Source organism: Leucoraja erinacea, chromosome 1 (assembly GCF_028641065.1).
Source record: "Leucoraja erinacea ecotype New England chromosome 1, Leri_hhj_1, whole genome shotgun sequence".
NCBI lineage: Eukaryota > Metazoa > Chordata > Chondrichthyes > Rajiformes > Rajidae > Leucoraja > Leucoraja erinaceus.
The window spans coordinates 29,492,532-29,520,435 of record NC_073377.1 but is presented as its reverse complement, the minus strand read 5'-3'; the positions used below and the strand labels follow the sequence as shown (position 1 = coordinate 29,520,435).

General features: G+C 43.2%; 2 protein-coding genes across 4 annotated transcripts; one reads left to right on the top strand and one right to left on the bottom strand.

Moving 5' to 3' along the window:
• Nucleotides 1-2,055: 2,055 nt before the first annotated feature.
• Nucleotides 2,056-11,715, bottom strand: LOC129695341 (ribonuclease P protein subunit p25-like protein). Of its 3 annotated transcripts, XM_055632212.1 has the most exons (3): nucleotides 11,601-11,683; nucleotides 7,688-7,910; nucleotides 2,056-3,638 (listed from the first exon to the last, which is right to left on the bottom strand). In XM_055632212.1, exon 3 carries the CDS (start codon nucleotides 3,623-3,625, stop codon nucleotides 3,071-3,073), a length of 555 nt encoding a protein of 184 aa, XP_055488187.1. In that variant the 5' UTR covers nucleotides 3,626-3,638; nucleotides 7,688-7,910; nucleotides 11,601-11,683; the 3' UTR covers nucleotides 2,056-3,070. The 3 variants fall into 3 exon arrangements, with proteins under 3 accessions (XP_055488187.1, XP_055488180.1, XP_055488196.1); XM_055632205.1 differs by lacking the exon at nucleotides 7,688-7,910 and having other exon boundaries at nucleotides 11,601-11,715; XM_055632221.1 differs by lacking the exon at nucleotides 7,688-7,910 and having other exon boundaries at nucleotides 11,595-11,705.
• A 65-nt stretch (nucleotides 11,716-11,780) lies between these two features.
• On the top strand, nucleotides 11,781-27,647 carry dctn3 (dynactin 3 (p22)). The gene is made up of 7 exons (XM_055632234.1): nucleotides 11,781-11,939; nucleotides 18,907-18,991; nucleotides 20,001-20,087; nucleotides 24,441-24,524; nucleotides 25,731-25,789; nucleotides 26,070-26,129; nucleotides 27,129-27,647. Exons 1-7 carry the CDS (start codon nucleotides 11,856-11,858, stop codon nucleotides 27,216-27,218), a joined length of 549 nt encoding a protein of 182 aa, XP_055488209.1. The 5' UTR covers nucleotides 11,781-11,855; the 3' UTR covers nucleotides 27,219-27,647.
• The last annotated feature ends 257 nt before the right edge of the window (nucleotides 27,648-27,904 follow it).

Here is a 27,904-nt window from a genome sequence, read left to right as displayed (position 1 = left end):
CAGTAGAGCCGATGTCTGGTGGTGGTGCGGGGAGAATACCCTGTGGCCCCGGTTACCAGGGTCATGGACGGGAACCTGTACCCTCATACAACTGATGATGCCCTTCACCATAGCAGTAGAACATGCTGTAGAACTCAATAAAGGAAGCCGACGACAAAAGAGAAAGGTGAAAGGATCATTCGACACACACATCTATATAGATGCGATAGGGGTGCCAAGAGGGGTACCCGATGAATTTAAAGCCAGAAATCAGATAGCTGCGGGCTTTGAGTCCATACTCTTCTGGTGGTCCACAATTAATAAAAATGTGGACTGGATCAACTACTTATACTACAATCAACAACGCTTTATAAATTACACTCGAGATGCAGTTGAAGGATTAGCGGAACAACTGACAGCTACCAGCCAAATGGCCTGGCAAAATCGCATGGCCTTGGACATGCTACTGGCTGAGAAGGGAGGGGTGTGTGTAATGTTTGGCGAACAATGTTGCACATTCATCCCCAACAACACTGCTCCGGATGGGTCAGTGTCAAGAGCCCTAGCAGGGCTCACCTCTCTGTCTATCGAATTGGCTGAGAACTCTGGAGTTGACACCTCCTGGACCGGGTTTCTAGACTCCTGGTTTGGGAAATGGAAGCACATCTTTACATCTGCCCTAACATCAGTGATAGTCATGGTGGGGTTACTGTGTTTGTTCGGATGTTGTATCATTCCCTGCGTACGGGGATTGGCTCAGCGATTGATAGAAACAGCCCTGACGAAGAACAGTGCTGCCACCATAATGGCCCTCAGACCACAGTATGACCTACGAGAGGAGGATAGGGAGGTGAAGAATCTGCTGCTAGCATTAGAAAAGGAGGAGATAGTGTAAATCAAGGGTGCGTAGCAAAAAGAAAAGGATGGATTGTGAGGGAAGAGTTAATAGACCCGATCCTCGGTGTGCCTCTAGGGGACATCAGAGGAGAGGCACCTATTCTGCAGAATATAAACTTAATAAAAACACTTCTTTGCCTGAATTTGTCTCAAGAGCGTTTGTGATTTTGAATCTCACAGGATGGGACTGTGCAAGGGTGGAGGGGGCACTGAGGGCAAAGAGGCTGTGCCCACACGGCAGTGTAAAAGACCTTTCCAATCCACTGGGGTACGAGCCCAACCCCCACCAAACTGCTGCAGCACTGGGGCGGGCCGAACAAAAGAGCCGTTCCAGCACTCAGCCATTTTGGCAGAAAGAGGAATAAATGTCCGCCAGTCAGCGACGCAGAGGAGCAGTGAAGAGCAGACCGGTCCGGAGTTCGGTAGCCGGGCAGCGAGCGTGATGGGGGAAGTAACCGAAGGGCCGTCTGTTCTCAGCTTCGGATCTCATGCCCGCCCTCTTCCCCCCCCCCCCCCCCCCCCCCCGTCAGTTAGTCTCTTTAATGGAGCAGAAGGGCAGAGAGAAAATGAGGAGATTTTCACCAAAGATACGTGATTTTTACGAGGATGTTTCTGTAACCGGCTTCTGTCTCCGCACTAGTATCTTAGCTCAGCTATGGCGGAGACGGAAGCCAGTTACGGAAATGGGGCCATGAATCTGCCCATGACCGTACTACGCCTTTTTCTTCAAGTGCACTATCTTGCTTTGCTATAAGATATTTGGTTCTCCCCTCCTCTATCTTGCAGTCTGAAGAAGGGTTCTGACCCAAAACATCCCAAATCTGCTACATAATAAAAAAATGAAATTAATTTCTAAATGCAACAAGTCATGTAACTTTGTCATGTGAATAAATAATCTGAGGAAACTCAGTGAAACATCCTCACAAAATAATGTTGAGAGGTCAATGACATAAAACATTAAATCTATTTCACCTTCCGCAGTTATATCTGCGATACGATGAGCACTGTATTTCCAGTCTTTTCAGATTTTTAGAATATACACAATTTTTTTGGTTGCAACCCGCGCAATATTTAACTGTTGAGGTATTAATAAGAGTTAATTTTGTATGTGATATAATTGCATTTCAAACATTAAATAAAACATAAAGCGCAACATTTATTAACAAATGTAGAATCTCATCCTTATCACACGATTATCTTTATTTCCAGATATATGATATGCTTAGCTTTGAAGATGCCATCCTGTATTTCAATTACATTTTAAGGCTGAACAGCTTGTTGCAGTGGTGTCTTTTTTTGATGAATGACCAAGATCGCTATGAGTATTCAGCCAGCAATCTGACAGTTAAAGGTATAATCCAAAAAATACCTCTCACAGCTGCTAAGAACTTAACCATCCTTACATTGTCAATTTATCACTGAATGTCACAAATATTAAAATCTAGCACCGTGAGCTGCCTTCAGTACTGCAAATTTTTTTCCATTAAAATCAAATTCTATGTAAGGTTTTTCTTCAAACGGCATTGATTTCTTTTGATTTTTTTCTTCCTTGCACCTTGGCTGGTATTCTGTTAAGGCATGAGGAAAGTACAGTTCGATTTATAATTAAAACATCTTACTGCAAATTGGAAAATACAAAATGTGATAGGAACATTGACCCAAATATAAAATGTCAGAGTAATCATGAGCAAAAGAGATCTAATAATTCACTTCAAGAAATGTTAATCAGTTCCAATAATGTTCTTTCAAGCTTGGGGATTATTTTGTTAATTTTGCTGTATATACTTTGCAGCTATCTTCTGGAATTATAACAGGGCTTGGTGCAACAGCATTTGGAAAAAAGGTTTGCATTGGGATACAGTGCAACAGTGAAACAGGGCAAACCTAATTGTGTTTTCCAAATGTTGTGGTGTATCTCACCGGAAGGTCCATGCATCTGGGCATCAGCTGTGGACAGCACCAGATCCAGTGTAAAAATCTGATATAAAACTCTGTTGTCACACTCAGTCCAAAGTTATAGGTCTTGGATATTGACCATACCAAAGAGCCAAATCACATGCTTTCAGAAAAATATCAATGGATTGGCAAAAAATAAGCACGCCACTTAGTAAACTTTTTTTCCCCATTGGATTTTCTTTTTAAAAAGCATCAGAATAAAATACCATTCCTCAAATGTTTGATCATATTATCATCCTCAGCTTCTGGACTTCTTGGGCCTCTCTCCTCGGCCAGATCCATGCTGCTTGCCTCCTCTGCCTGTCCCCGCTCCACCTTGGCGCTTCTTCTTTTGTGCCAGGGCCTCCTCTTTTAAAGAATGTACCCAGAAAGCGTCAAAGGATCCAGGAGGCTGGTAACCTGGCTCATTTGTGGGAAGCTCATCTTTCGACAGCAGAATGCAGATGGCAGGAATATTTCTTTTTACAGTTAAACTATCCAACCCTGCTTCAGAAACAATGGGTTCCCAGAGTTCTTCAACCTGTTTATAAAACAATTTGGTAATTTGATGAAGGCCTTTTATTCTTCTCTTCATGATTTCCACACAGCTGATTGTTTTGCTGACTGCTTTCCCAGTGCCAGTGAAAAGGATCTCTTTGGTACTATCTGACTCCATTTTGGCAATGGCGTAGCCCATGAGATTTCTTATTTTGCTGCTTTCTTTCACTTTCATTTCAATAGTATCTTTTGGAAGATTAGCAATTGGCTGTGGACAAGGCAGCTCGGTGATTTTTGTTTTCTGATAGTTTTCCATTTTAAGAAACTTCCTGTAATTCCAAACAGATGAATATCAGAACTTGTCATTCTAAATGCAATTAGTTGTTTACATCTGAGCAGACATGTGTAAACTTCAAATTGTCTCTGTGATTCTAAATGATTTTACAATTAAGTTACACTTTGAATGGAAAATATGTTGATTCTTCTGAAGAGACAAAAATTAAATAGCTGGAGTTGGAAAGTAGCAATTTTGTTGTGACTGCACATACACAATTAATATTTGGTGGGGGGGGGAAAGATTTAATAGGAACCTGAGGGGTAACTATTTAATACAAAGGGTGGTGGGTATATGGGATGGACAGCCGAAGAGGGTAGTTGAAGGAGCCACAATTGCAATGTTAAAGAAATATTTGGACAGGTACATGGATAGGACAGGTTTAGGGAGAGAGAGAGATACGAGCCAAATGCAAGCAGGAGGGATTAGATGGGGCATGTTGGTCGGTGTGGGCAAGTTGGGCCAAAGGGCCTGTTTCCACACTCTATGACTAATAACAACAAGCTGAATATGAGAGACATGATGTGAAATTAAATAAGGGTTTTCTCAAATGTTATACTTTCTTTTTTTATACTTTCTCTTTTCCTAAAGGTGCTTATCATCATCAGCGCACACATATTGAGAAAACTCCAGACGCTCACTTACCAGCCATACCACAAGTTTTTAGAGGCATCCAAACCAAATCTGATCCTATCCTTGTCAGGTTCAAGCTCGTCTTAGGACCCAACAATTGCATGGCAAAAGTTGGTAACCTTACGCAACTTCGGAGGTCAAGGGACATACCAGTATTTATACTCCAGAAGTTAAATACCAAAGACACTATAACATATAGTAGAACTATAACAAATAAATTAAAAATGACAGACATATTCAATAGGTGGGCTGCATCTACAAATGAAAAACAGAAATAACCTTTCTGGTCAAAGACCATTCTGGTCCAGACTAGGACAATCGTTCAACTTCCCTTCCACCGACTCCATCTACACTTCACACTGCCAATAAAATCAAGGATGGGTCTTACCCCAGACACCCCCTGTTCTCCCCTCGCCCATCGCGCAAGAGGTACAGAAGTGTGAAAATGCATACTTCCAGATTCAGGACCAGTTTCTTCCCAGGTGTTATCAGACAACTGAACCATCCTATCACCAACTAGAGAGCAGTCCTGACCTACCATCCACCTCATTGGAGACCCTCAGACTATCTTTACTGGGATTTTACTGGATTTCATTTTGCACTAAATGTTATTCCCTTTATACTGCATCTGCACATTGTGGACAGCTTGATTGTAATCATGTATAGTTTTCCTGCTGACTTGATAGCATGCAACAAAAAAAGTGTTTCATTGTACCTCGGTACTAGTGAAAATAAACTAAATTGATTTGAGATATTAACCCTGGTTCTCTCTACACTGGTGCCTGACCTGCTGAACATTACTGGTACTGCATTTCGTTGTCTCTGTACTGTACACTGACAATGACAATTAAAATTGAATCTGAATCTGAATCTGATTTTCTGCTTTTGTTACCGTATTTATGCTACTGCATCAACCAAGATCCACGAGCATAACAAAAGTTGGATTTTATTGAACTTTCCTGATTAGCTCTTTAGGAGGACCCGTGTGGTGCATATATTATCTAAATTACATGGTGAATGCTTTCTATAATAACCATACTATCTCTTCTATTTGCTATTGTAGACTGAATTAGGCCAAGCCTACTTCTCACTCAGAGGTTAACCAGTTAGGTGACTGGGTATGGATAACTCAACCAACACCTGAAACAGAAATGTAGATGCAAGAAGCTACATATGCTCATTTACCAAAAATAACCCAGTGCTGGAGTATTTCAGCAGGTCACACAGCATCTCTGGAAAGCATGGATAGGTTATGTTTCAAGTTGAGACCCTTCTTCAGTCTGATTGAGCTGGTGGTGTTGTTGGAGGGTGGGGTGGGGGGGAGGGGAGGGGGTAGAAAACTGGAAGAAAGGAGGTGCCAGATAAAACCTGCTAAGTGATAGGTGGATACAAAAGCTGAACAAAAGCCAGGGATGAAAAGACACACGGTGTGAGATAAGGACTGAACAGTTCAGAATTTTGAAGCCAGAGGAAGGAAGAGAGGTGGAGGGGAGAAATGGGTGCGTCCAGATGGGGCACAGGGAAGGGGGGGCGGGGGGCAAGGGTAGAGGAGGGAAGAATAAAAAAATAAAAAAGGGGATTGTTTGTAGATTAGTTAGTTAAAATTGGAGAATTCAATGTCCATGGCATTAGATTGTAAGCTACCCAAGTGGAAAATCAGGTGCAGCTCCTCTAGTTTGCAGGTGGCCTCAGTCTGGGAATGGAGGAGACCCAGGACAGAAAGATAAGTATGGGAAGGGGAGTTAAAATGGTTAGCAACTGGGAGATCCAGCAGGCTTTGGCAGGCCAAACTCTAATGTCTGGCGAATTAGTCTATACTGGGTCTCGCCGATGTAAATGAAGCCATATTGAGAATTGAATGCTGTAGATGAAGTTAGAGGATGTCCACGTGAACTTCGGCCTCAATTGGAAAGGCTGCTGGGGTCCTTGGATGGAGGTGAGGGAAGAGATATAGGGACAGGTGTTACATTTCCTGCAGGTGAAGAGGAAAGATCTGTGGAATTCTCTGCCACAGAAGGCAGTGGTGGCCAATTCACTGGATGTTTTCAAGAGTGTTAGATTTAGCTCTTAAGGCTTAAGGAATCAAGGGATATGAGGAAAAAGCAGGAACGGGGTACTGATTTTAGATGATCTGCCATGATCACATTGAATGGCAGTGCTGGCTCGAAGGGCCAAATAACCTACTACAGGTGCACAACCTTTTATCCGAAAGCCTTGGGACCAGACACTTTTCGGAATTCGGAATTTTTCGGCTTTCGGAATGGAAGATTTTTAGCGTAGATTTTAACGGCTGGCTCAGTGGTAGAGTGCTCGGCTCATATCCGCAAGGTCACGAATTTGCGCCTCGATCCCGGCAGTTACTTGATCGCGAGTTTGAGTCTTCAATGTAGTTTTTTCTTGCAGAATAGGAGAGAATAGGGAGGGTTAGGCTGGGATCATTCTCTGCGAGATAATCTTAGTGCGGGAGACAAGTATAGGAGAGGTGTACTGACTGTGTGGGCAGAACTTTGGAAGTGATTGCCCACCATTCTCAAAAGCCGCTGTGTCTCCCTGTCCCTCCAACTCCAGAGGAATCCGCTCCCCGATGGGCCTCTACGGCGACAAGAGGCAGTTCGCCCACAGCCCGAGCTGCGCCACCCCAAGAACAAGATGTACCTTGCACACCATCAGCTTCTGCCCCTACGGGGAGCGTGTTCCTCTGGAGTTGGAGCGGGGCTGGGCTGGAGTTGCTGATCTGGGATCTCCGTGCTTGCAGTGGGCCTGGGGGTCGGTGTCCCGATGAGGGGGCACAGCTCGGGCTGTGGGCGAACTGCCACTTGTCGCCGTAGCGGCCCATCGGGGAGCGGCTTCTGGTGGTCCTGACATCTTTGGCCACCCCCCTGTACAGGAGCTGAGACTGGGAACTGTACCGCCCTTGCAGGCGAGCAGGAGAGTGAGGTTGTTTGCAGTTGCAGAGGGAGGGGGCAAGGGCGGTACATTTCCCAGTCTCAGCTCCTGTCCAGGAGGGTGGCCGGAGACATCAGGACCAACAGGAACCCACTCCCCGATGGGCCGCTACAGCGACAAGTGGCAGTTCGCCCACAGCCCGAGCTGCGCCCCCTCATCCGCAACCCGGGTTCCTCTGGAGTTGGAACGGGGCTGGGCTAGAGTTGTTGCTGGCTGTGAGTCTCCGGGATCTCCGTGCTCGCAGTCGGTGTCCCGTTGGTCCTGACGTCTCCGGTCACCCCTCTGGACAGGAGCTGAGACTGTGAACTGTACCGCCCTTGCCCCCTCCCTCTGCAACTGCAAACAACCCCACTCTCCTGCAAGGGCGGCACAGTTCCCAGTCTCAGCTCCTGTACAGGGGGGTGGCCGGAGACGTCACAGCCCGAGCTGCGCCCCCTCATCTGCAACCCGAAGAACAAGACGCACCTTGCACACCATCAGCTTCTGTCCCTACGGGAAGCGTGTTCTTCTGGAGTTGGAACGGGGCTGGGCTGCTGCTGGCTGTGGGTCTCTGGGATCTCCGTGCTTGCAGTGGGCCTGGGGGTCGGTGTCCCGTTGGTCCTGACGTCTCCGGTGACTGGCATTGTATGCTGGCATCGCCGACGTGAAGACAGTGCAAAGCCCCCGCGCCGGTGCAATGGGCGGGGAACTGGAGAGGGGAGGGAAGGGGTCACACACATGGCCGGGAAGCAGAGGGGTGTACGTGGGGTGAAACTGAAGGGTGCGACAATCTGCTGCTGCCTGCCAGCTGAGTTAAAACGTTCCCTTTTGTATTTAATTTTTTATTATTGGAGATAGGTACATGATCTATTACATCTATTACATCATTATTACATCATTTTTAAATTGATAATATTGTCAGTTATTATTACATTGTCTCCAATACTTTTTGCATTTTTCTTCATTTTTTTTATAACTAGATAGGGCTAAAGGGATAGATGAAATAGAGAGAGGGAAGAAGGAAAAAGAAAACTAAAATAAAAAATAAAAAAAAAGGAAAAGGAGTGAAAGAGGTAGTTGAAGAAGAATGGAAAAATTTGTTAAAGTTTAAAAACATCATTCGAGATATGTTCGTACATTTCGAAGTATAGCATTTCATCCAATCTTTAGTCCGGGTGCTAGTCAGGTTCCTGTGCTGAACTATTCTGACCCTTTAAATAATCAATAAAAGGAGACCATGTTCCAACGAATAATTCCTGTTTATCCAACAGGGAAAATCTGATTCTTTCCATGTTTAAGGTCTCCGTCATTTCTATAATCCACATTTTGATTGTGGGGGCCGTAGGGCCTTTCCAAAATTTTAGGATTAATTTTTTTCCTGTTATTAAACTGTAATCGATAAAGTTTCTTTGTGTTATTCTAAGTGTTTGATTTGATTCTAATATTCCGAATATTATTAATTTTGAGTTGGGTTCCAGTTGTGTGTTGATTACTTTGGATATTATACTAAAAATATTTACCCAAAATTTTTTAATTTTTGTACAGTTTGTAAACATGTGCGATAACGTAGCTTCTAAATGTTGACATTTATCACATATAGGTGAGATATGTTGAAAAATTTTATGTAATTTTGTTTTGGCGTAGTGTAACCTATGTATTACTTTAAATTGTATTAGAGAATGTCTCGCGTTTAGTGAACATTGATGTATGTGTTGTAGACTTTCTTCCCAAGTGTCTTTCGTTATTACCTGGTTTAATTCTTTTTCCCATGCTTGTCTGTGTAAGTCCGTCAAAGGAATGTCACTATCTAATAAGATATTATATATATAAGATATTAATTTTTCTGTATTAGGATGCTTATTCCAACATTCATCTAGAATCTCTGGGTTTCTATTTCGAAAATTTTTAGAATTCGATTTAACATAATCTCTAAGTTGAAGATATCTGAAATAATCATTTCCTCGAAGTCCATAAAACGTTCCCACGCAAGACTCACGATACACTGTGTATTGTGAGTCTACGGTGGGAACTTTTTAACTCAGCGGGCAGGCAGCAGCAGATTGTCAATTATTAACCCTCCTGCGCAATATACCCTCACCTCTTTTATGAATGGGGATTTAGTTCCCCTTTCTTCGAGGACCGACCAGAGGTTCCGCTGTCACCTCTGCGGGCCGCCCTCGGTAAACGTCTTCGAGGACCTTTCTTCAAGGACTGAAAAAATGTCTGCTATTCGGAGCTTTTCGTTATTTGGATCTTCAGATGAAAGGTTGTGCACCTGTACTGCACCTATTTTTCTATGTTTTCTATATTTTTCTAAGTACCTGGGGAGGGGGTGGTCTGCGTGGAAACCAAGGAGTTGTTGAGGGGGCAGAAAGGGACATGGATGTAAAAAATGCGACTGGTGGTTGGATCATGATGGATGTGGAGGCTGAAAGGTGAGGAGCAGGGTGGCTCTACCCTGTTTTTTCTGGGGAGGGGGAATGGGAGCAGAACTATGGGACACAGAAGATACGTAGGTAAGTGATACATCAATGACAGCCATGGGTAGAAACTATGTTTACTAAAGAAAGAGGAGATCTTGGATGGCCTAGGATGGAAAGCCTCACCTTTGGGAGCAGCTGCAATGGAGACAGAGAAATAGAGAGTAGGGGAGAACGACATTGCAAGAGGCAGAGTGGGAGGAACGATCGTCCAGATAAATGTGAGATAACTGGCCTGCTGAGACTCCAACATTTTACATCTATCTTCAGCATACACCAGCATTTGCAGTTTTCCTACACATATTTAGAGTTTAGTTTGGAAACAGGCATTCTAGCAACAATCACCCATACACTATTTCTATGTTACCCTACTTTGGCACACCAGGGGGAATTGACAGAAGACAATAAACCTACAAACCTGCATTTCTATGGAATGTGGGAAGAAGCAAGATCAAGCAGAGAAAAACCATTCGGTCACAGGGAGAATGTACAAACTCCGCACAGACAGCACCTAAAGTCATGGTCAAACTCAGGTGTCTGGCGCTGTGAGGCTAGTAGCTCTCCCTCTGCACCACTGTGCTGGATTACCTTAGTGGATCAGACATCATCGGGGAGGGGGAGATGGAAGGTAACTTTTCGGGTCAGGACCCTTCTACAGACCAATCAATCTGATGAAAGACCCCAAAACCGAAAAGTTATCTGTTCTTTCCATGAGCAAAAGAGCGGAATTAGGTCATCCAGTGTAATCCAGTGTAGTCCGCGGGTCAATCATGCCTGATCTCTACCTCCCAGAGATGCTGTCTGTCCCGCTCATGCGGCCGAACACGAACCCCTTTTCTCCTGTCCATCCTTTCCTCATATTGAAGATGGGTCTCGACCCGAAACATCACTGTACCTTCGATTTTCCAGCATCTGCAGTTCCTTCTTGAACACACTGTCCTATCCATGTTCCCCAGAGATGCTGCCTGACCCGCTGAATAGTTACTCCTGCACTGACTTTGTGTCTGCTTTCGTAAACCAACATCTGCAGTTTCTGTAATTTGATGAAGGGTCTCGGCCCGAAAAGTTCATGTTGTCCAGAGCAGCTGCAGCACTGACTGGCTTTGTGTCTGTGCACCTGCAGCCTCTCCATGCTACATTACACTACACTACATTACACTACATTCCACTACACACTACACATTACACTACACTACATTACACTACACTACACTACACCACACTACATTACACTACACCACACTACATTACACCACACTACACTACATTACACTACATTCCACTACACACTACACATTACACTACACTACACTACATTACACTACATTCCATTACACATTACACTACACTACACATTACACTACACTACATTACACTACACTACATTACACTACATTCCACTACACACTACACATTACACTACACTACACTACATTACACTACATTCCACTACACACTACACATTACACTACACTACATTACACTACACTACACTACACCACACTACATTACACTACACCACACTACATTACACCACACTACACTACATTACACTACATTCCACTACACACTACACATTACACTACACTACACTACATTACACTACATTCCATTACACATTACACTACACTACACATTACACTACACTACATTACACTACACTACATTACACTACATTCCACTACACACTACACATTACACTACACTACACTACATTACACTACATTCCACTACACACTACACATTACACTACACTACATTACACTACATTCCATTACACATTACACATTACATTACACATTACACCACACTACACTACCCGGTTTGCTTCCACACGCATCCCAACCCCTCTCCCGCCTGCGGTGCGCCCTCATTTACCCGCGATGGCGAGAGGCGGACACCGACACCGTTACCGGTACCTGTGCGAGTGGCCGCTCCCCGTCCTCCTGCTGCTCCTGTTGCCGCCGCCGCCGCCGCCGCTCACAGGCCGGGTCAGGTCAGGCCAGGCCGGGGTCGCGCTCCCTCCTCCCCGTCCCCGTCCCCGTCCCCGCCGCCGGATATCCGCTCGGCCGCGCTCCCTCTTCCTCCCCGTCCCCGCCGACGCCATTTCCCGTGCGACAGCAGGACAGGCCGGGCAGGACGGGGCGGGACAGGGAGCGGCGGGTGGAGCCGTGATGGCGGAGCTGAAGAGGCTGCAGGACCGGCTGGACAGACTGGAGACTCGGCTGTACGGGGACAGGCCGCTGCAGGCAGTACAGGTAGCGAGAGGCGGGTGGCGGGGACGGGCAGCGGGAGGGAGGGGATGGACGGATGTATCTCCGCCGCCCACTGTGATCACCGAGAGCTGCGTCGGTCCACGTCTCCCATAGGCCTCATGACTATTAAACATTACAACCTTAAAATAAGCTCTGAACTACAACTACATTGGGGTTGTCTTGTTGCCCTATTGATTGCATTTTTGTATCATGTGTGTGTGTAGATATTGAACTATGTTTTCGTTTATTATATTGTTTACTATGTTTACATATTCTGTTGTACTTTCATTGTTCTGCCTGGGACATATGACAATAAAGCACTCTTGACGACCCCTTGATCTATCACTTATCCCCACATTAACTGGTCATGATCTGGCATTCAAAACTACAGAGCTCCACTACTTCCAATGGCCGCACCATTCAATATGATCACTGCGAGTTGTGCTAGCCCATGTCTCTCCTGGTGCTGCCCCTCAGTTCCCCTGCGCCGTTCCCCATGGCTCCCAATCCCCCGATCTAGTATTTGCCTCTAGACTAAATACTTCTCATGATTTGGCATCCACAACTCATGGGGGTAGAGAACTCCAAAGCTTCACTATTCTCTGAGGGAAGAATGAACTTTAATTTTTAAATGGTTGGCCCTTTAAAACACATTTGAGGGTCTCTCTGAAGTATCATATCATTGTTACAAAGTTTGTTTGTACATCCTCAGCCATGTGGACGCCTGGGTAGGTGAGGATAGAAAGAGGTTCAGTTTCCAGCCAGACAGAGGGACCAAGAGTTGGGTAGGAGAATTCTATTTGGGAATGGGAGGAGGAATAGTGGGTGGAGTCCAGGATGGATTAGTGATGGGTAGGGGTGAGAGAGCATGTATGGAAAAATCTTGTGCAGGCAGAGGAGGTATGTTGAACCCGAGATGTTTGGCACGGGCAGCATGGACCGAAGGACCCGTTCTTGATCTGTCCTGTACTAATCTATAAACCACAAAAAACGAGTAACTCAGCATGCAGCATCTCTGGAAGCAATGTTTCAGGTCTGGACCCTTCTTCAGATTGAACCAAAACATCAGTCTGCCCTCCAGAGGTGTTGCCTGACCTGCTTAGTTACTCCATATAACCATATAACAATTACAGCACGGAAACAGGCCATCTCGGCCCTACAAGTCCGTGCCGAACAACTTTTTTTCCCTTAGTCCCACCTGCCTGCACTCATACCATAACCCTCCATTCCCTTCTCCTCCATATGCCTATCCAATTTATTTTTAAATGATACCAACGAACCTGCCTCCACCACTTCCACTGGAAGCTCATTCCACACCGCTACCACTCTCTGAGTAAAGAAGTTCCCCCTCATGTTACCCCTAAACTTCCGTCCCTTAATTCTGAAGTCATGTCCTCTTGTTTGAATCTTCACTATTCTCAAAAGGAAAAGGTTGTCCACATCAACTCTGTCTATCACTCTCATCATTTTAAAGACCTCTATCAAGTCCCCCCTTAACCTTCTGTGCTCCAGAGAATAAAGACCTAACTTATTCAACCTATCTCTGTAACTTAGTTGTTGAAACCCAGGCAACATTCTAGTAAATCTCCTCTGTACTCTCTATTTTGTTGACATGCTTCCTATAATTGGGCAACCAAAATTGTACACCATACTCCAGATTTGGTCTCACCAATGCCTTGTACAATTTTAACATTACATCCCAGCTTCTATACTCAATGCTCTGATTTATAAAGGCTAGCATACCAAAAGCTTTCTTTACCACCCTATCTATATGAGATTCCACCTTCAAGGAATTATGCACGGTTATTCCCAGATCCCTCTGTTCAACTGTATTCTTCAATTCCCTACCATTTACCATGTACGTCCTATTTTGATTTGTCCTGCCAAGGTGTAGCACCTCACATTTATCAGCATTAAATTCCATCTGCCATCTTTCATCCCATTTTTCCAAATGGCCTAAATCACTATGTAGACTTTGGAAATCCTCCTCGTTATCCACAACACCCCCTATCTTGGTATCATCTGCATACTTACTAATCCAATTTACCACACCTTCATCCAGATCATTGATGTACATGACAAACAACAAAGGACCCAACACAGATCCCTGAGGCACCCCGCTAGTCACCTGCCTCCAATCCGATAAACAGCCACCATTACCCTCTGGCTTCTCCCATTCAGCCACTGTTGAATCCATCGTGCTATTCCTGCATTTATACCCAACACTTGAACCTTCTTAACCAACCTTCCATGAGGAACCTTGTCAAAGGCCTTACTAAAGTCCATATAGACAACATCCACTGCTTTACCCTCGTCAATTTCCCTAGTAACCTCTTCAAAAAATTCAAGAAGATTAGTCAAACATAACCTTCCAGGCACAAATCCATGTTGACTGTTCCTAATAAGACCCTGATTGTCCAGATGCTTATATATATTATCTCTAAGTATCTTTTCCATTAATTTGCCCACCACTGAAGTCAAACTAACAGGTCAATAATTGCTAGGTTTACTCTTAGAACCCTTTTTAAACAATGGAACAACATGCGTAGTACGCCAATCCTCGGGGACTATTCCCGTTTCTAATGACATTTGAAATATTTCTATCATAGCCCCGGCTATTTCTACACTAACTTCCCTCAATGTCCTAGGGAATATCCTGTCAGGACCTGGAGATTTGTACTCTAGCACATTTTTTTGTTTTGCTGAAGATTCCATCATCCTTGTGTCTCTTGTACTGTTTTATGTTCTATGAAAGTCTTGAGATTTTCTATATGGAGCCCAATTGTATCAGAATTTTGCTTCTGTTGTGGTGGAGGTGGGGAGAAACTTGTGTGGCGGATTAGTGGTGAAGTGTGTGACTGCATTAGACAGACATGCATTGGCTGTGTGAGGTGCTACGGTCAGCTGCAATTGTGCACTGGGCAAGTGATGGCATTTGGTGGGGGTAGCTGGGTCGAGTGGGAATAATGAGCGGGGGCAACTGTGGAATAGTTGGTGAGAAGGCTTGGACTGGCATTTGGTGGGTGGGGATTGGGATTGTAGAGTTGGCAAGAAAAACGGCAAGTTGCATGGTTGCAGAGTGTGAAAGCCATTATTGGAGAACCTCGGACTTTTAATCTTTAATCCGACTATTGGACTTTATCTTGCACTCAACAATTTTCCTTTTATCCAGGATCTACACACTGTGAATGGCTTGATAAATCCTGTATAGTCTTTCCGCTGATTGGTTAACACACAACAAAAAAAGCTTTTCACTGTACCTTGGTACACGTAACACTAAACTGAACTAAATTAATCAGTAAAACGCCACCTTGGATTTGATTCTTGGCGCTGAATTCCCACGAGCTATGATTGTCTCCAACGGGTGTTCTTAGGATAATGACGAAACAGGCATGAGCATTATGAATGGAGACACAAGCAACTGCAGAATTTAACCTGCCCCATCTCTTTTCCAGCTTTCTCTCCCACTCCCCAACTAAATTAATCTGAAAATGTCACCTCGCCTCTTTTCTGCTTTCTCACCATTGTAGGATTGTAAACAGCCTCCGAATGTAAAAAGTCCCCTTTATTACCACTCTTTGTCTTCTGCCAATCTGCTATCCATGCTTGGCACCTGTTATCCATGCTGCGGACAGTGGGCTCTCATCTTCCTAAGCAGCCTGACATGTGGCACCATATCAAATCATCATCATTGAAAACATCAACGGGCACGGTGCCTTACAATGCTATGCACGACAGTGATCGCAACTTCTGCTGAAGTGTGGATGGCCATTGGCTCGCATGGAGCTCATCCGTCCTTGGACAGGTTTTGTTTTTGGTCCTGCTGGGGGTCTACAGTCCCCTCCTTACCTGACAAACCAGGTGCGGGAGACGGTTTAGTTGCCGACTATCCGACCATGGAGCAGGTAGCACGGGATTGTATGGTACCCGTGGTGTGGGGAACTCCCCCCGATCTGACATCAAAGGCTTTCTGATCTACTACATCTGCTGACTCTCCTTTGTCTATCCTGCTCTTTACTTCAAAGAATTCCAGCAAATTTGTCAAGCAAGACCTCCCCTTCACAAAGCCATGCTGACTGCCTATTTTATCGTGAACTTCTAAGTACTCCATAGCCTCACCCGTTTTAATGGACTCTAAAATCTTACCAATTTATTTTTACCAAATCTTAGCATTTTCTTTATCCTAAGGACATTATATAAGAATCACCTAAGAATATTTGGATTCGTTTTACAGTTCTGTATAGCAAAATGTATATGTCTTCATAGCAAAAGGATTTGAGTATAGGAGCAGGGAGGTTCTACTGCAGTTGTACAGGGTCTAGGTGAGACCACACGCCTGGAGTATTGCGTACAGTTTTGGTCTCCAAATCTGAGGAAGGACATTATTGCCATAGAGGGAGTGCAGAGAAGGTTCACCAGACTGACTCCTGGGATGTCAGGACTTTCATATGTAGAAAGACTGGATAGACTCGGCTTGTACTCGCTAGAATTTAGGAGATTGAGGGGGGATCTTATAGAAACTTACAAAATTCTTAAGGGGTTGGACAGGCTAGATGCAGGACGATTGTTCCCGATGTTGGGGAAGTCCAGGACAAGGGGGTCACAGCTTAAGGATAGAGGGGAAATCCTTTAGGACCGTGATGAGTAAAACATTTTTCACACAGAGAGTGGTGAATCTCTGGAACTCTCTGTCACAGAAGGTAGTTGAGGCCAGTTCTTTGGCTATATTTAAGAGGGATTTAGACGTGGCCCTTGTGGCTAAAGGGATCAGGGGGTATGGAGAGAAGGCAGGTACGGGATACTGAGTTGGATGATCAGCCATGATTATATTGAATGGCGGTGCAGGCTCGAAGGGCCGAATGGCCTACTCCTGCACCTATTTTCTATGTATGTCTGGAATTCTGGGAAGAGGATCTTATTTACGTTTTTTGCAGCTCACTTGCGGTCTCTAGTGGCTAAACCAAAATGTTGCAGTTTTGTACAATGTACTATAATGCATTGAACAAGGACAAAGGACAAAATAACTTTTATTGTCACATACACCAATTGGTGTAGTGAAATTTGAGATGCCATTGCTGAAACGGCCACTTGTTACCGAAGACCGCGGCTCCCGAAGTCCACAGGCCGTGCTGGCCGGAGCTCGAACACTGGCGATCTCGGCGAAAGACCCCAGGCTCCGCGGTGTTTAAAGTTAGCTCCGCTGCGGCTGGGAACCTCCGCAGACCACAGCTACACGATGTTGAAGTCGACAGTCCCAGCAATCTGGAGCTCCAGCACGGCGACCGGGGTGAGGCATCGCCCCCGCTCCGCGATGGTACCTCAGTGCTGTGCTGCCGCTGAAGCTGCATCTTGAAGCTCTCTGACTGCGCCAATTCAGATGGTAAGCCACGAGGAGGGGGGCGAAGATGCGGCTCGGAGGAAGGACGCATCCTCGGACTGGAAAAAACGGTTTCCCCCTTTCCCCCCCCACATAAAAAGACTAGAAGGCCTCCAGAACAAAACTTTTAACACACTAAAAATAAAAAAGGGTGAAAAACGAAAAGCTGCAGGCAAGGCTGCCACTCTCTATGGCGCTGCCACTTGGAACCGAAGATCCTATAGCAGAGCAAGATGGGTTACTCTCACGCAAACGTGAGGTACGCTCATGGGCGGATTCATGGGTGATTTTATGCCTCATTTTAGCAACCTGCCTCCGCCATCTTGCTCCGCTTTCTTGCTCCGCTTTCTTGCTCCCGCCTTCTTGCTTCCGGCCAAAGATTGGATCCGCAGCGGGGAGAAGGCAGCGAGGAGAAGGAGTGTGGGGCCCGGGGCAGTGAGGAGAAGGAGTGCGGGGCAGCGGGGAGAAGGAGTGTGGGGCCCGGGGCAGCGGGGAGGGGTGCCCGGGGCAGCGGGGAGAAGGAGTGTGGGGCTCGGGGCAGCGGGGTGAAGGGGTGTGGGGCCCGGGGCAGCGGGGAGAGAGGGTGCGGGACCCGGGGCAGCGAGGAGAGAGAGTGCGGGGCCCGGGGCGGCGAGGAGAGAGGGTGAGGTCCGGGGCAGCGAGGAAAGGGGTATAGTAAGGGGGGGGGGGGACACATTGTCGTAAGAGGGCAGGCGAGAGAGTGCCGGGGGGGATAAGGCCTAGTGTGTGTGAAGTTGCAGGGAGGTTTACAATGTTTCTTATTTACAATGTTTCTTATTTAATGTCCCTTGTCTAGTCTGAAATAAAGTTCATTATTGGATTAGAAGAAATATAATTGTGTGTGTTATATACATTTATATCACATTTTCATGTATGTGTGTTTATAAACATTTTATTCTTTAACAAGAATCAACAGAATTATGAACTAACAGAATTATGAATCTAACCATATATCACGCACAAAAAGTCCCTCCCTGTCAATCACCCTGCGAGTCGGGTCGGTTCCGGTTACTACAAAATCAACTCAAACACTGCTTGTGAGCCATTTAAAAAGAAATGATTTAAAAAACATTAAAAAAGACAATTACCAGAATCAAATTTTATTCTTGACAAGAAGTTTGAACTGACAGATTTATGAATCTAACCCACACAAACTGTTGCCCCGCAACATTGATTACAGTGCGAGTCGGGTCGGGTTAGGTAGGCTCAGGTTGCTAAAATGGGCGTGGAAAAATGCCCATGATCCCCTCCATAGTGTACTACACGTCAGTCCATTGCATTTAGCAGGAGTAGCCTATCTTGCTCTGCTATAGGATCTTTGCTTGGAAATAGTGGTGGCGCCATAGAACCAAAAACCAAAGTGCCCCTCTAAATAATTGAGTACATTTCTTTTTATTCTTTTCAAACGTGAGTGGATTTCCATGTCACCAATTGATGGGCTATACATCTAAATCGTTGATTAAAATTAATGAAAATAACGATGAGATTGTGAAAATGGCCTTTGTAGCAAAAACGCCTTGACCCCAAATTTACACAATGCTTTTTTATCCATTGTATTCCATTGTTTTCTAGTTTGTCGATGCTGTTGTGAAAATCCAGGCCTCTTTGGGAAATATTTCCAACAAAAGAGAGAGGATAAAAACTTTGTACAAGAAAAGTAAGTAGACATTATGCTCAGTACAAAATTGAATTACTTATTGCATTAATTTTAAATTTTAACTTTTGTCTAATATGTATATCTTTTTCTAAATAACTTGATTCCAATTCTCTTCACTGAGCTCTCGGATTTTATGCAAGGAAAATTAGTTATTTATTTTAAAGTTTTAAAATCAAGATTATAAGCAATTACAAGACAGTTTGAGATTTATAAATCAAATAGAAATAAAAGATAAATCAGGAAGTAAGGAACAAGTATCACAGCATATGATTTCCAATCCCCCACTCTGGGGGAAAAGATTATGGGTGATTTTATTATCCTCTGAGTTCTAACCTATTCAGCCTTTCTCCTTTATAACGCAAATCCACCAGACCTGGTAACATTCTTGTAAATCTTTTTTACACCTTAATACTTTAATGACATCCTTCGTACAGCAGGGAAACCAGAACTGTACACAGTGCTCCAAATATAATCAATGTCTATAACATGACATCCCAGCTTCTGTGCTCAAAACTCTGACCGATGAAGGAAGGCATGTCAAATGCTGCCGCCATCATCTTGTCGACCTTTATTGTCACTTTCAAGTAACTAAATACCTGCACACCTGGGTTTCTCTGTTCTGCAACAGCTCCCAAGGCCCGAACATAGTCCTGCCCAGGTTTGGCTTGACAAAATGATATTTTAGGATACACTTTTATATCTGGACATGCATGTAATTTTAGTTTACTCAATGTGCATTCCAGTTGTTAACAAGTTTGAGTGACTGAACCATGTGTTCATTTAATAAGTTTGTAGTAGCTCAATTTATTCAAAGTAAGATGACATTTAGATAAGGATTCTTTTGATTAAGAAACATTATTAGTGATAGTTATTATTCTTCAATCATAGTTTCTCCTAAGTTCGGTCAATAATTTGTCTTTGTGCAAAATTAATTTTTGGTATCTTTGTAAGGTTTATTCCTTTTTATGTAAGTCTTTTAACTAGCTTTGTGTGTAATCAATATTTGCAGTTGATGATCTAATGAAGTTCTTGGATCCTCAGTACATAGACAGAATTGATGTTCCAGATGCCATGAAACTTGAGTTTATTCTAGCAGGTAAGGAACAGTTACTTAAATTCTTTAATGATTTTAGGAGAAATACTATTGATGATAAATCTCCTTTATCAACTAAAAATGTAGCTGATATTTTTCTGTCAGTTAACCTTCCTGACTGCACTGCTGCAACTGACAGGCCATGCATATAGTTTACATGCAACTTTCATTCATTCACTATATTCTGGATCAATTGTGTTGCTTTTACTGTTAATTTCTTTGTTTATTTTTCTTTGAGTTCTTTCAATACGTCTACTGCTGTGATTTACCATGTTAGCAATAAATGAAACTAAATCTGAAGGTATCTCACATCCTCCATGATCACCTATTGACAATATTTGCTTTTGTGCAAAGGCATCTGTTCAACTATGTCTAATTTAATATTCTATGGAATTTTTTGATTAGTCTTTGAAATTACCAAAGTCCACGTATTTAAAACTGCTATTGGGATTAGTGGGTAGGAAGGAACTGTAGATGCTGTTTTACACCGTCGAAAGACACAAAATGCTGAAGTAACTCAGCTGGACAGCTAGCATCTCTGGAGACGGAATGGGTAACGGCTCGAGACCCTTTTTCAGACAGAAACATCACCCATTCTTTCTCTCCAGAGTTGCTGCCTGTCCCACTGAGCTACCCAAGCATTTTGAGTCTATCGAGAGATTAGTATTGGCTAGAATCTTAACTCTGTCAAAAATCTTCACAAAAATTGGTAAGATAGGAAAAGAACATGAGAAGGGAACAGTGTTAAACAATCTGATGGGAAGTCATTTTTAATAAGACTGGGATGAGAAACCCAACAGAAAAGATGGGGCAACTTTTTCTCAGAGGGTTCCATATCATGAATGAGCTAACGGGAGAAGCGGATGCAATTACGTTTTTAAAATACATTTAAACAGATATATGAGTAGGAAGGTTTTAAAGATATGGGCCAAATACAGGCAAATAAGCTTAGCCCAATGTACCAACTTGGACATGTTGAGTCAAATTGAAGTTTATGTGCAGTACAACTGTTAAAATCAAAGTGACCGTTTTTGAAACCTTCTCTAAACAGCTTCAACAAATGAATGAATGAATAAGTTTATTGGCCAAGTATGTACACATACAAGGAATTTGCCTTGGTGCTCTGCTCGCAAGTAACAATACGACATACAGTAAACAATTAAGAATAAAAAATTATAGTTTAAACATGCGAATAAAATAAAACAGAGCAAAAGGAGCTACAGACTTTTAGTTATTCAGTGGAGCTACTGCTTGTGGGGAAAAAAAGCTGTTTTTATGTCTGGCTGTGGTGGCTTTGACAGCATTCAAAAGCATTTACCCCCTTAAATTAGGAGACAACTACTTTGTACAGTACCCCAGTCAATCTAATCAATGCCCTATAAAACTAGAGCTAACTATACATGGATTAAATTCTATCAACAATAAACATATACATTCTGTTAACTATCCTAATTACTTGCCGCACCTGTATATTGGCATTGTGTGAGCCATGCACCAAAATGTCTACATCCCTCTATCACAACTCAAAAATCATGCCATTTAAATGTTTTCATATTTCTTGCTATATTATATACTTCTCTCATTTTCCTACTTTAAAATGTATCTGCCAGATTTTTGCCCACATACTTAATCTATCAATATCCTTTTTTTGCCTCCTTATATTCTTTCACATTCTTTCCTGCATCTTTGTCATCAACAAATTTAGCAAATGGACTTAGTAGTTCCATATTCAAAGTTTTTTCAAGTCTGCCCCTCCTACATTTTATTTTGTGCATAGCATTTGAAATGCCACTTTTATCAAATACTAGACCAGGTGCAGATCCGTTGGGCCTGTCTCCCAAGAGTAATATTCCATCACAGACCCATAGCCCCCAACTGCGCAGTTCCCCTCCCTACCCCCTCCTCTCCCTCTATCCCCCAACTTCCCCACTCCTCACCTCCCCCCTATCGCCACACAATGAAAATCGTGATTTATATTTGGTTAAATGAAAATTTTCATTAAACTAACCTAAACACAATGTTAGCTGTTTATGAAAACGGAATAATTTTGTTAAAACTTTTTTTTTAATCGCGATTTTTAATGTAAATGAGATTTGGGATCCCATTGTGACGTCATTGTGAATGAAAACAGAAGAATTTAATTAAAGTTTTTTTGAAAATCGCGATTTAAAAAAAAGAATTGATGTAAATGAGATTCGGGATCCCATTGTGATGTTGAACGTGGCTGACAGGCAGGTCAAGTGGAAAAGTGGTTTGAAAAGTCATTTTTGTAAAGTTTAAAATGTCAATAACTTGTAAAATATACCATCAATCTGAACAAAACTTGTTCATTTACATCACAGGACAATGGTGAGCAAGGTTGGCCAAAATTGTAGCGTTATCGTGTACCATTTTGGCGGGATTTTGGGATCTCATCCGCACGCATACAAACAAATAAACAAGATGAGAGTTTTAGTAATATACTAGACTAAGTGGGACCCATTGGGTCCCATTCTCACACAGGAAGGCTGGTCCCCCAATGCAATATTCCACTTCCACCAATTCCAATATTCCACCACTCATGCATAGCCCCCAACTGCGCAGGTGTGGCTGAAGGGTTCCCATTGTTCCCTTTCTGGAAGGATGGTATGGGTGTTGTGGGCTGGTTTCCAGAGGGCTAGTGTGGACATTGTGGGTCCTGCAGCTGGGGATGGGGAGGCTTCAGGTGGGGGCCGGCGGGAACATTCTGTAACCAGGAGAGGGAGATGGCTTCAGGCCGGGGAGGGGCGGGGGTGTGAAGCGCTGCTGTGGCATATCGCTGCTGTGGCCTGCCGCTGGGTGGTGAGCCTTCTGCACTCAGGCGGGAGCTGTCGGGTGCCGGTGAGGGAGCGTCCTGCAGCCTGGGAAGGGGCATGGCTTCAGGCGGGGCTGTTGGGGGCCGGTGGGTGAGAGGGGAGCGTCCTGCTGCCGAGGGATGGGGATGGCTTCAGGCGGTGACCAATGGAGGCAGGGTGAGGGCATTCTGGAAGGCTAGTATGGGTGTTGTGGGCCAAAGGGACTGGTTTCCAGAGGGCTAGTATGGATGTTGTAGGCCGAATGGTTTCTTGGGCTAGTTGTAGCTGGGGTCGGGCAGGCTTCTGGTGGGGGCCGGCGGGAGCGTTCTGTAGCAGGGGAGGGGGACGGCTTCAGGCTGGTGGGGGGGGAGCGCTGCCGTGGCCTGCCGCGCTGGGGGGGGGGGGGTGGTGGTGTGCGAGGGGAGGGGGGTGGGGTGTGTGGGCAGGGGTGGTGAGCCTTTTGGACTCACAGTGCACTTACTCACTGCTTGTGGATTCAAAGTTCATTCAGCCATGGCATGCAGACTCACAGTTCACTCAGCTACGGCTTGCGGACTCACAGTTCACTCAGCCACGGCTTGCGGACTCACAGTTCACTCAGCCACGGTTTGCAGACTCGCAGTTCACTCAGCCAAGGCTTGCGGATCACAGTTCACTCAGCCATGGCTTGCGGACTCACAGTTCAGTCACTCATGGTTTTTGGACCTCTGGACTCGGGGGTGGGGGGGTCTCTCATTGCACTGCGTGGAACACTTGTTGATGGGCAGTATGTAAATTAGATCCCATTTTTATGTAATTGGCAGGTGGAGCACTGTTCAAGGGCAGTTTATGTAAATGAGATCCCATTGTGATGTCATAGTTGTAACTGCCACTGCAGTGATCAAGTCATTTTTTTCTTAAACTGGATTTTGTAAAGTTGAAAATGTGAGTAACTTGTAAAATATAACATCAATCTGAATGGAACTTGTTGAAAACACAACACAGGACAATAATGAGTACGGTAATGCGAGAATTGTAGTGGTATCGTGTACCGTTTTGGGGTAATTTCATGATCTCACTCACAGACAGACATCCAAACAAACAAGATGAGAGGTGTGTATGTGTTAAACTCTTAATCAAACTTTGACTTTCTCAAAATGTCCTGCTATAAAATGTTTTCACGATAATTTCTATATATTGCTAATTAATTTAGAGAGCTTGGGTACTTGCTTTCTATCAGGTACTTTCAGACTCGGGAACAGCTTCTTACCCTCTATTAGGCTTCTGAATGGTTCATCCTTTTGTACAGTCTGATTCACCTCTACCCTATTGTGAAAATTGGACTTTGTCTGTGGAACTGATACACTACAACGATGAGAACAATTTGCTGCATTCAACATCTTAATTGTAATAATGTGCAGTCTTTACTGTGGATGTACTATGGATAAAGCTAATTAAATGACAGTGGTGCTGGCATTTTTGTTACATTTTATTCTGTGTGAGCAACAAGTGCATATTCTGTGGAGTAAGACAAGCTTATTTTTTTTTTCTCTCTGCCATGTAGAAGAGGAGTTCATCCACTCCCAAGTACACCTTTTAGAATTGGTGAAGAAACAACAGCCATATCTTGAGAGTGAGCACATTAAAGGTAAATGTGAGCATCTACCTGAAAGTGTCCCACTTTTCTCCCAATCTCAGTTTTATTTATTTATTCAGATGATTCTTATGTTCTTTGAACCTACTATTCTGCACGTTTCCTATTTAAAGCTCTTTAACTATGGCAAGGTCGCATTTAGAGTATTATGTTCACTTTTGGTCACCCTATTATAGGAAGGAGTTAAGCTGGGATGAGTGCAAAGAAGATTTATGAAGATGTTGCCAAGACGTGAGGGCCTGAGCTATAAGGAGACGTTGAGCAGGCTAGGACTTTATTCATTGGAGCTCAGGAGATCTTATAGACCCACAGAGTCTTTTACCCAGAGTATGGGGAATCAAGAAGCAGAGGACATAAGTTTGAGGCGAAAAGGGAAAGATTTTATAGGAGCCTGACCATAAGACATAGGAGTAGAATTCGGCCATTCCGTCTATCGAGTCTACTGTGCCGTTCAATCATGGCTGATCTATTTTCCCCATTCTCCTGCACATCTCCCCGTAATCTTTGATGCCTTTCCTAATCAAAAACCCATCAATGTCTTGACCTCCACAGCCGTCTGTGGCAATGAGTTCCACAGACTGACTGCCCTCTGTGTGAAGAAATTCTTCTTCATCTTCATTTTGAACGCAAGTCCTTTTATTCTGAGGCTCTGCCCTCTGGTTGTAGACTCTACCATTACTTAAAACGTCCTTTCCACATCCAACTTTTTTGCACAGAAGGTGATGCATATGTAGAATGAGTTACCAGAGGAGGTGGTTGAGGCAGGTACTATAACAGCATTTAAAGGACATTTGGACAAGTATATGGATAGGAAATGTTTAGAAGGATATGGGCCAAACAAGGGCAGATGGAGCATGTTTGTCAGTGTGCGCAAGTTGGGCTGAAGGGCCTGTTTCTGTGCTGCATGACTGACTATGACACAGAACATGAAGGGAACCTGAGATGTAGAAATGAGTCTCTTCATTGCCGATGTCTTCATTTCTGCAATTATTTTTGCTGACCCCTGCTTCCCCTTACCTTCTTTATCTTTCCCTGCTTGTCAGTCTTTCCCATTTCTTCTTCCCTCTACTTTCTCTGTTTATTAAAACATGTTTTGATCTGATAGATCCCCTCATCACTTTCCTTTTTGTATGAATATTGCAGGATATAACCCTGCTGTGCATTGTATAAATATCTAACTAGTTGCTTGTATTTCTTCAGCTGTGCCTGATTATTCTTCGAAGGTGCAAGCACTGATCCAAGTTCAAATTGAGGAACAGGTACATAATTTCCAGCAAATGTTATCCTTTTCTTACTTGTTTCATGGAATATGTTTTACATTGCAATTTAGCATTTTTTTAAAAAAGGGATGCAATAAACTCTCCTGTCTGCTTTCTTTATAGTTTTGTTTAATTTTTTGAAGGAATAATTGCAAACTAGTAATGGATAAAAAATGGAAAATCTTTTAATTATTTGAATTGGTGACTTTACTTGTTCTCAGCTTAAGAGATATTTGTAAATCCATTTTCCAACATTTTTCTTTCTCTGTATTTTATACAGGATCAGTGTACTGCAATCACAGAAGATGTAACCAAGATGCTAGATGAGTATAATAAAATGGTATCCTTTAGTTTATGGCGTTCGTAATTCTTTTATATGGTCCCTTAGATTATGTAGCTTGTGTACAATTCACTCCATTCAGCACAATAGCATTTCCACTGCAATACACAGCCTGAAGAACACTTTTCTGCCACTTTTCATTTCACCTTGTGTGGTTTAAGGAAGATGGGGGGGGGGGGGGGGGGGGGGAGGAGGATGGATGATAGTGGCAGTTTGCATAGTTTTAATTAAAGCATATTTTTGACATCTTTTTAGTAAACATTTTTCTGTATTTCTAGCAGTTTGGGATAATATGTGTATATATGTGTGCGTGTGTATGTGTGTGCCATTACACGTATCTGTCAAAGGGTGCGGGTTCAGATGGGTACATCTGATCAAAAATTATGAGCATAAGAGGCTCCATGCTAAGCCTGCATGCGCATAAACTAAACCTACTTGGAAAAAGGTTATGCTTATTCATTTCTAAGAGCTAATTTCATCCGATATATTTGGGTAGCAATTTGTAAATTCTGCGTGCGTATTTCTGTTACTCAAGCGCCTGTAAGATTGGGGGGAGTCACCTGCAGTCAGCAGTTTCTGCTCTGTTTTGGTGCTGTTGTGGTGGGCTCTTGGAGCTTGGAAAATAGGCATAGGAATTATTTTTATCGTGATTTTAAGGATATGGTTTAATTTATTTTGTCATTCAATTTCTCTCACCATATCCCCGTTTACATTTTCTATTTTTGTTCTTCCCTTTCTCTGGATCTGAAAATTTGTATTTTAACCTTTTCTGTTTCTGATGGATTAACAGATATTAACTTGACAATGTAACTCATACTTCCCTATCCATGGATGGGGCCTGACCTGCTCAGTATTTACAGTATTTCCCCTTTTTATAATATTTAAAATCTTCAGCATTTATTGTATTTCTTATCTGGAGTTAAGACTTAAATTGTAATTTTATATTGTGCTTTCAGGATGCTGCAAATATCATTAATATACCTTAACTTTGTCCATCAGACTTTACTCCTTTCAAAACAATTTGTTCAGTGGGAAGAAATGCTAACAAAGTTTGAAGCTGCAAAACAAATAAAGCCATCCTCTGACTGACATTATGTAGACTAAATGGATCAAAATGTGGAAGTCAAGAACATTATTCTCTTTATTCTCAACATAACATTGAACATGTAATGAATAATTATAACATGTGTTCCTTATAATAATGTATATTAAAATCTTTTGCAGTAATATAACTAGCATGTATAAGTCATAGTAATCAGAATAGTAGATTAATTCCCAAGTGCTCGGTTTCACATCTGCAAGTTTGCATTATAATATTTAAAACTTAAACGAACTGTAAATATATCTTTATTTAAAACAGGTCAGTTATGTTGACTGTCGGTTTCTTTTTGTAATATTTAAGGTCTGCTGTGATTAGTGCCATTCTGATGCAAGCTTTTTGTGAACCAATGTACCACTAAAATTCTTCAGTTTGCTGCTGAATTAATTGTTAATAAAATTTTATATACATAAACTAAATTCTTGCTTTTTTTTGCATTATTGTGATAATTAATATGTTAAACTGCAATTCTACTATTCTCTAATTCTCTTGCACATACTTGAATGGATGTCCAACAGTTGTCTAGCTGGAATCCTTGAAAGTTATAATTGCAAAGATAGACACAAAACTTAGTGGGTCAGATAGCATCTTTGGAGAAAATGGACAGGTGATGTTCCGGGTCGGGACCCTTCTTCAGACTGATTGACGTGGGGGAGGGGGAGACTGGAAGGAGGGG